General features: G+C 35.3%; 1 protein-coding gene across 3 annotated transcripts; it reads right to left on the minus strand.

Moving 5' to 3' along the window:
• Positions 1–873: 873 nt before the first annotated feature.
• On the minus strand, positions 874–8,590 carry LOC145567670 (uncharacterized). Of its 3 annotated transcripts, none has more exons than XM_081627012.1 (7): positions 8,447–8,590; positions 2,700–3,170; positions 2,442–2,614; positions 2,243–2,323; positions 2,057–2,132; positions 1,886–1,966; positions 874–1,311 (listed from the first exon to the last, which is right to left on the minus strand). In XM_081627012.1, the coding sequence occupies exons 2-7, from the start codon at positions 3,148–3,150 to the stop codon at positions 1,139–1,141; spliced, it is 1,035 nt and encodes a 344-aa protein (XP_081483138.1). In that variant the 5' UTR covers positions 3,151–3,170; positions 8,447–8,590; the 3' UTR covers positions 874–1,138. The 3 variants fall into 3 exon arrangements, with proteins under 3 accessions (XP_081483138.1, XP_081483139.1, XP_081483137.1); XM_081627013.1 differs by lacking the exon at positions 8,447–8,590 and adding an exon at positions 4,198–4,219; XM_081627011.1 differs by lacking the exon at positions 8,447–8,590 and having other exon boundaries at positions 2,700–3,172.
• Positions 8,591–8,970: the final 380 nt, after the last annotated feature.

Here is an 8,970-nt window from a genome sequence, read left to right on the forward strand (position 1 = left end):
TGTATTTCTTGATTTTTAAGACTGTACCTAATATACTTTCTCGCAGATAAAAACATATTCATGTTCTTTCTTTAAAAAAAAAAAAAAAAAAAAAAAAAAAAACATTCATGTGATGTACCAATGGTCTAATAAAAACATTATTCTATTTGACCACTATTTTTTTTTTGAAAAATATAATCATATAAATTTTTATAAATTTGTCTCAATAAATAATTTCGCAATATCAAACTTATTATATTTACTTATCTATAATTAGAGATATAAAAAGCTAAAATTATGTATTGACAAGTGTAAAAGTCAAAATGTTACAATTAAAAGATATTTAATAAAGTATAACAAGTGAGGATGATGGAGTTAAGGGATGGTTAGTCCCTCCATTTCCCCCAGAAGTGACCTGACGAATGATCTAATCTCGAAACTAATAGGCTAATAGCTAACAACATAACACTTTAATTAATATAAAATTCAAGTGTTGTCCCAATGCATTGTCTATATTAGAGGCAACGACTAGTGGCTAACGAATTTAACTCACTAAATGGAGATTGTTGAGTTCGCTTGTGATATCTCTTCCTATACTCCCACTCTCCTAGGTTGCTTGCATTGTCTATTACAATCAAGTTTGAGCACTAGGGATATTTAACAATTACGTTGTCACTAGTACCAACAATTAGCATTAACTATAAATCTTTTCAACACTAAGATTTCAATCAAAATCATTTTCAAGATTACAAAGCACCCTCAACCAATTTTTGTACAAGAGCTCTCTCAACCATTAATCATCTCCCAGATAAAGACACTTAATAAGGTACTAAAAATCTTTAACATGTGAATTTTGAATGACATAGGAAGTGATGTACTATGTGTGGATCACGATTTAATATTTAAAATCCGCACAATAAAAATGTGCTTCCCAATACATTGCCCAACCAGGACGTTTCATACAACAAAAGCATCACATTAGAAAGGCAAAGTGATAGGCAATACTCAGAACTCTCAAAGCAGCAAGGATAGATACACTTGCATGCCTAATAGTATAGTAAGATTGTTAGAGACTACTAAAGTACTATGACATATATAGGTGCATTGTAGAGAAGATCCAAAGGTTTACATATGCCATCCGATGCAGCTTGCAAGTCACTTAACCCCTCATTCTCCCATTCAACCCACGATCTGTTGCCCTTCTCCCTGTCTGCTGCATATGAGCCGCTGCATTATTCCCACTGGGTAAACTAGAGTGGTTTCCTTGATGCTGAGAAGGAAGTGCCCAGCCTTGCCTGTATGTCTGTCCAGAGCTACCAGCTTCTGTGTTACCTATAGGTCACAAGAAGCAAAAAAAAAAAGAGGGGGGAAAACCAGTGAAAGGAGTTCTCACAAAGTCAGAAGTACCTAAGTAGAGGAACTGCTCATTCTAAGCATTTACAGATAGTAATAACATAATTATTACAGTTCTGTGTTACGCTCATACTAGCCGAAGTGTCAAACAGAAAGCAAGAAGACTCCAAGGACAACATCAACTGGAAATGAAAGTCTCGATATACATTTCAAAACCATGAAAAATAGCCTCACATCCAGAAGTGGTTCTCAGGGGGGAAGGTGAAGCACAAGCAATAAACAAGTTAGGAACCCTTAAGAGATCTGGGCACATATAGAAAATAGAAAGTAGAAGACTAGAAGTAGAACCATTTAAATTTTCATCATGTTTATTAAAAAAATTAGAGCCTCAAGTGTCTTGGCTCCACCCAACATGCACAGAGATCCTTCAACATAATACAGGCACAAACAAGAAATTAATACCTTTCCTTTTAACAAAACAACTTGCTACCTCCACAAAGCACTAAAACACACACACTTTATAATCACTGAGATAAGCTTCCAGTGCTCTTACCTCCATCCAACCTCAGCCTACCACCAGTCAAATGCCTTCCAGAACTTCCCTCCCAAGCATTTTCAAAGCTCTCGAGCTCATCTATAACCAGTATACATTTTGAAGAATTTGTTAGTGATCGTCTACTCCCACTTATGTATAAATCTACCTCATGGCATATGTAGAACAAACCTTCATTAAGATTATGCAGTGTCTGCCTTGTATCCACTCTACCATCGGAATTAAGCTTCCTTGCGAGAGTATGCCCCTATAAAAGAAACATAAATAATACAAGGTTTAATATCCAAAAACTAACATCCAACTTGTACTCTTCCAAGGATAGTAAAATATATTTTCCAAGGTAACTGAAAAAAATACCTTGTTATGGAGTCCCCTTGAGATCCTGTGATTTGCTTGACCAGTTGTGCTATCAGCTTCTTTAAATTCTTCAAACATAACCTGTAAAGCATACACCAGAATATTGGCAAGAGTAAAAAAAAAAGACAATTCAAGGAGTCCACACATCAAAGCACATGTAGAATGCTTTTGGAGTCCCAATTAAAAGACAGGTACTCACCCCGTCGCTCCCGGCCCTTTTGGTTGAAGATTTAGTATAATATGCTCCATTTGTACCACCATATGATACAGTAGAGCTCTGGAAGGTGTAGCATTGAGCCTGAGATGGAGGCTGCAAGTAGTTCATCCTGTTGTTAACCTCGTTTCTGGGCTGAATGTGCTTATTTTTTCTATCTGCAACACAAGATAATATTAAAAATCAAGTCATAACACAAAAAAACTAGATAAATGAAAGTACAAAAGCAGAAATCTACTTCACCATCTGTTTCATCATCAGAAATTTCAATATAAGGCTCACTGGCCAATCTCGAATGCTTCCTGCGGTGATTGTCTTCTGTTTTCTTCGCACCATCTTCTTCACCATGCTCATCATCTGAATTCAACTCCTCAATCACAGGCCCCCTTCGTTTATTTGGCTGAGGCTCTTGCTGTTGTATAAACCCAGCTGGATGTGTACCAGTGAAAGGATTACCATTACCACCAAACAAGCCAGTCTCGAACATGCTTCCAAATGGGCTTCCAAATGGACGAGTGAAGAAAGGGTCATCAAATGGATCTCTTCCTCCAAAAACACTTGACAGCATACTCTGATGACCTCCCATACCACCAAACCCACTTGACAGCATACTCGGATGACCTCCCATACCACCAAACCCACCAAAGCCAGCAAAGGGGTCAAAGAAACTATTCCTGCCTCCCCTTCCGTCCATATTTCTTTTGCCAATAGCTCCTTAAAAGAAAAGGGTAGAAATTTACTACCAAAATTTCATTTATAATAAGATACAAAGTACAAAATTGTCTAAGCAGCAATTTAAAGATACTAGATATCACAAAATAAATATTCACAGCATTACAGCAGTATGGTGACTATGGTCCTCACCAAACTAGGAACCACAATACCTTTGGTTGATTACGACATAAAGATCTGTAGCAGCACCATTAGATCTGTTTACAAGGCCGGATTACCAATATTCATATAAATGATTAAAAAAGCCTCATTATTTACTAGAAACAATGTTGCAATTTGTAAACGGGCAAAATAAGGGCATGGGTTAGTTAACTATTACAAATACCAATAATCCCTTTCATTCGACGACTTCAACACAATATCCATATCAAGAGATTTTTAAGTATATGGCAATCGAAGAGTTATTTCTACTGCCTAATTTTAATTCAACTACGACAATAGTTTGTAAGTTGTGATCATAAAGTCCACACTGTGTAATGATCATTGATCATTCTAACACACAAACACACAATAATGTTGAACTGCTTGCAACTGGGGTAACTTTGCTTGTAAGTACAATCATAATGTCCACCTGTGTAATGTGATCAACACCATCAATAAATAAAATCTACAAGGGTTATCTGTAAGGTAAGTAAACCAAAGATCATGACATCCTAAGTCTGAACCCATAGATACAGAGTTTAATTTTGAAACAATGACTCAGGTCTCGATATCAATTCATTAAATTATTTCATTGTCCAAAAACAGCATCAGCACAAATGATTCTTCCAGCCACTAGATGATGCTAATAATGCTATAATACAATGTTACTCGGTGTGGCATTATTCTAATTCTGAATAATACTTCATATTTGCTAGAGTACAGCAGAAAGATTAATGTGGCATTATCCTAACCCTAAATGCCTAGCTCTAACAATAACTTAAACATGCCCCAAAGATTAATCCACGTAACAAATAAAGGTAGCATCATGAAGTCAAGAACACGAGATACTAATAAAACACAATAATACCTCATATTCAGCACAACATTAATTCCCACTCTATTTAAGGAGCACTATATCACTCCCCTCCTTTCACGACAGCAATTGTCATTACTTTATCGCTGTTTTCTGGTTAATTAATCCATAATGTTTCCAATAGGAATAAAAATCCCAAGTCAAGAACATTTTCTAAAACTTCCATCCCTTAATCCAATGGGGGAGGTATATCTTCTGTATTGAAGCAATCCCAGAAAGATAGGTAAGTAAATTTATCATCAGTAACCAAAAAACTTGACATTTCAAGCTAAAGGACAATAGAGCATAAAATCCAGCTGGAAAGGAATACACACTAGGTGTAAACATCTTTCACCTATTAGAAAGGCTTTTAAACATATACAGACATGAGTACATCACATGCACACATGCCTTCACCTTCAGCAATACAATAGTAAACACTTGAGACTAATTAATATACCTTTAGATTTTCAATATATCTTTGGATGCCATACAGCTGGTGCTTACTAAACCTTGGTAAAATTATTACTCTCTCCATCTAGATTCAATTATCATGTTGTCCCACCCTCTCATAGTTGAAGGGTATTTGGTGCTGAATGTAGCCTAGACTAGACTAGGATGTTACGTAAATATTTAGTTAAATATAGGAAATTTTCACTTTTGCTACCACTAAAACACATCTAAGTCACTTTTACTACCCATCTAAATTTTTATTTTAATTTTGCTACCACTAAAAATAACATTGTTTTAATTTCACTATAGACGGAATCTGTTAATTTTGCCGTTTGGGGGCCCCACAAAGTTAAGTTACCTTCCTTATCTTCCCCTCTCTCCTCGAATCTAATCCTCTTCCAACCTTCTCTCTCCATTGAATACTATCAAGCCCCAACTTTAACTCCATTGAAGGCTGGGTTAATTTTTTTTTTTTTTTTACCACAAATCTTTCTCTTTCCTCTGTCACCATCTCCAACTCTCTTTATCTCAACTTTTCTGCAATTTGAAGCTTAAACTTGTGTGTGTGGAAGGTTTTTACTGGGATAACGAAGCAGGGGAAGACAATCAGCTGCGAGGAAGCGTCATCTCCATTGTTGGAAGTTGTTGATTTGCCTGACAACGACGTATTGGAAGGTACGAAACTTTAACTATTTATAGTGTTCCAACAATGGTGGTAGTTTCGCAATCTATTTCGAGGGAGAGCCCCTAATGAATGACATTATAGCTTGCAATTCACCCAAATTTGACATTAATTACATTTTTAAACAGATTATATACCAACCCACAACATCAATTTTAACAATACAAATCCCAACTTAAAAGCCCTAATTAAAGATAAGATAAACTCTAATTCAATCGCATAAAATAATTATTATGCTAAATTACAAATGCTCACCTTAACATCGTGTCGGAATCAAATTACTTTGTGAAATTCTACAACAAATTTCGTTTTCAATTGCAGGAATTCGATTTCGGTGGGTTAATCTTTGAGAAAGAATTGAAAGTTGGAGCAATTGGGTATAAAACCATTATTTATATAATGGGAACTGATAAAAGAGTCGTTAAAGTGCGCCCCCCAAACAGCAACGGTAACAGACGTTGGCTACAAGTAGTGAAATTAAAACAATGTTATTTTTAGTGGTATCAATCAATCAATCAATCAATCAAAGCCTTAATCCCAAAAGTGGGGTCGGCTAACATGAACCAAATTTGATTATTCCGTGTAGTCATCAACATAAATCTTTCTCCTCCATCCCTTACGATCCAAAACTTCATCCTCACGTAAATCCATGCACTTCATATCCTTCCTCACTCCTTCCAACCAAGTCATCTTTGGTCTCCCTCTTCCTCGTTTAATCCCTCCATGGTCCCACTCTTCCACTCTTCGCACCGGTGCACCCTCGGGTCTCCGTCTTACATGTCCAAACCAACGCAGACGATTTTCCCTTAATTTATCTACAATGCCCGCCACACCTACTTTCTTGCGAATAACCTCATTTCTGATTCTATCTCTTAAAGTGTTTCCACACATCCACCTTAACATGCGCATTTCCGTAACCTCCATCTTTTTAATATGCTCTTTCTTAGAAGCCCAACATTCTGTACCATAGAGCAACACTGGTCTTATGGCAGTCCTGTAGAATTTTCCCTTCAACTTTAAGGGAATGCTGCGGTCGCATATCACTCCCGTGGCCGCTCTCCATTTAAGCCACCCTGACTTAATCCTGTGGGTCACGTCTTGATCAATGTCACCATTCTTCTGGATGATCGACCCTAGGTACTTAAAACATTCACTCATGGTCAAATCCTTTCCATCCAAACTCACCACTTCATTGCTTGTCCCCCTCTGAGTGCCAAAACGACATACCAAATATTCAGTCTTACTCCGACTTAGCTTAAACCCTCTAGATTCCAACCTTTGCCTCCATTGCTCCAACTTGACATTAACCCCATCCTTAGTCTCATCCACCAAAACGATATCATCTGCGAACAGCATACACCATGGAACCTCATCTTGAATTGGTCTAGTTAATTCGTCTAGAACCGTTGCAAAAAGAAAAGGGCTTAATGCAGACCCTTGATGCAATCCGATTGTAATAGGGAAATCTTTTGTCAACCCTCCGCATGTCCTCACATTTGTTGACACATCCCGATACATATCCTTAACTAGGTCTACATACCTTCGTGGGATACCTTTCTTCAACATTGCCCACCAAAGTATCTCTCTTGGCACCTTGTCATATGCCTTCTCTAAATCAATAAAGACCATATGAAGATCTTTCTTCTTTACCCTATAAAACTCCATCATTTGTCTTATCAAATGGATTGCCTCCATAGTAGATCTCCCAGGCATAAAACCAAATTGGTTAGCAAAATAAAAATAAAATTTAGATTGGTAGCAAAAGTGACACCGATATGTTTTGGTGGAAGAAAAAGTGAAAATTTCCTTAAATATAGTTATTAGCTTAGCTCTTATCTTCTATGAAGAACCTTGCAATTATCCCTTATACTTATATTACTGAGTTATGTATCTTGTCAATCCAAGTAACCTATATAAAAGCAATCTTGATCAATGAAATACTAAAGCTTTTCTACTCATATTCTATTCTCAACATTTAGAAGGAGATATAAGAAGGAAAAAAAAAAAAGGATTTACTATCTCTAATCACCCATATCCCATGTTTGATTTGTAATGTCGGGGATAAGATGAGGAATATAAAAAATAAAGCCCTATATCCCACCAATTATATACCTAGGGAGGAATCGGGTTAAAAATTGTACCCAAAATGATGAAGAAAATTCAATACATTTGCTAAACATCCCATTTTAGTCCCATCTCATACCAAACAAAGAATATGGATTAAATGAAGTCCCCATGAAAAAATCCATATCCTTAACCCAATGTTTAACTTCATCCTTATCCTAATCCCCAGCTCATACCAAATGCCCGACAAAGAGCTTCCATGAGTTCATCATAAAAATATAGTGCCCAATACAATAGAACTCTCGATCCCCTTCACCCTTGTATTTAAGTTAGGTAACAGAGGTGATATTTGAAAATCTAATAATAATCCACTTATATAGTAGGAAATGTATTGCTGATTTCCTAACTTTCTAAAACTATTAAGGCAACTAATCCTAAGGCAGATAGAATTATTATTTTTCTTCAAAAGGATGGATCTATGAAAGAGCAAATCTAACATAAAAAAAGATACCTCCTTTATCTAATACTTTAAAAGAAAACATGGCAGAGATGCAACCATCAACGCAATGCCTCCCACAGATTATGCAACTTCAACCCAAAAGTAAAACACCAATTTTAATTATCCAAAGCTTAAACACAAAATACTACCTCACAACAAAATAAAAGCAAACAACAATAATATCAATCAAATATTAGTATCACAAAATCCCCAGCAAAATCTCGAAACTTCATTTGCACCCGAAAGCGAAAAGAATAAGGAAATTCAAATTCATTCATTAACAAGTTAAGTTGTAGGAAGACGAAAAGCATGACCAAAATCAAATAACAGATAATCCAATCACATAAACAAAATTCAAACAATCCAAAAATTTAAACAATTAACACTCAACAATCATCATCAAAATCAAAATCCCACGAAGATAATATCATCAGAGTTGGCAATATCAAAATCAACAAAACGCTTTAACTACGAGAGATCCTGGTACTAAAATCAACATCAACAATCAGAAAAATTCACTTAATATGAAACAGAATCATAAAAAATCAAGGGAATTAATGAATTACCTTAGAATTGGATAAAAGATAAAGATAACTTGAACAGGGGAAAATGAAACCCTAAGCAAAAGGATGATCAGAAATGGGTTAGGAGAAAACAGAGGATTTTAGGCAAAATGAATCCTAATACTTAGGTGCGAATCAGGTTTTAATTCAAACCGCTTGTAACACCGCAACACAGAGGTATAGGGAAACTTCTAGTACAACCTTTTTTTTTTTTTTTTTTTTTTTTTTTTTTTTTTTTTAATTTTATTTTTTATTTTACTCTGTAATACTCCATTCAGTTCATCTCATTTTTGTTGAATTGAAATTATTTTACTTATTATTAATTTTTTAAAGATGAACTGAACATGACTTAATACTACAATATCTGTTATAAATTAGTTGACGCATTGTGATTTAAAATATCTATTTTTGACTAATTTTTTTGGTTTATTATAGGAGTAGATTATAAAATAAAATTATCATGTAGGATTCTATTGTTAGGTTATTTCAATGGTGGATTTTCAAAATATTTATTTTTTTATAATTTT

Source organism: Chenopodium album, chromosome 11, assembly GCF_948465745.1.
Source record: "Chenopodium album chromosome 11, dcCheAlbu1.1, whole genome shotgun sequence".
NCBI classification, from domain to species: Eukaryota; Viridiplantae; Streptophyta; class Magnoliopsida; order Caryophyllales; family Amaranthaceae; genus Chenopodium; species Chenopodium album.

Coding starts and splice junctions, on each gene's coding strand:
- LOC145567670 (XM_081627012.1), bottom strand. CDS start 3,150: ATGGACGGAAGGGGAGGCAGGAATAGTTTCTTTGACCCCTTTGCTGGC. Junction 2,615..2,699: donor TTCTGATGATGAAACAGATG/GTGAAGTAGATT, acceptor CTTGTGTTGCAG/ATAGAAAAAATAAGCACATT. Junction 1,967..2,056: donor ACTGCATAATCTTAATGAAG/GTTTGTTCTACA, acceptor TACTGGTTATAG/ATGAGCTCGAGAGCTTTGAA.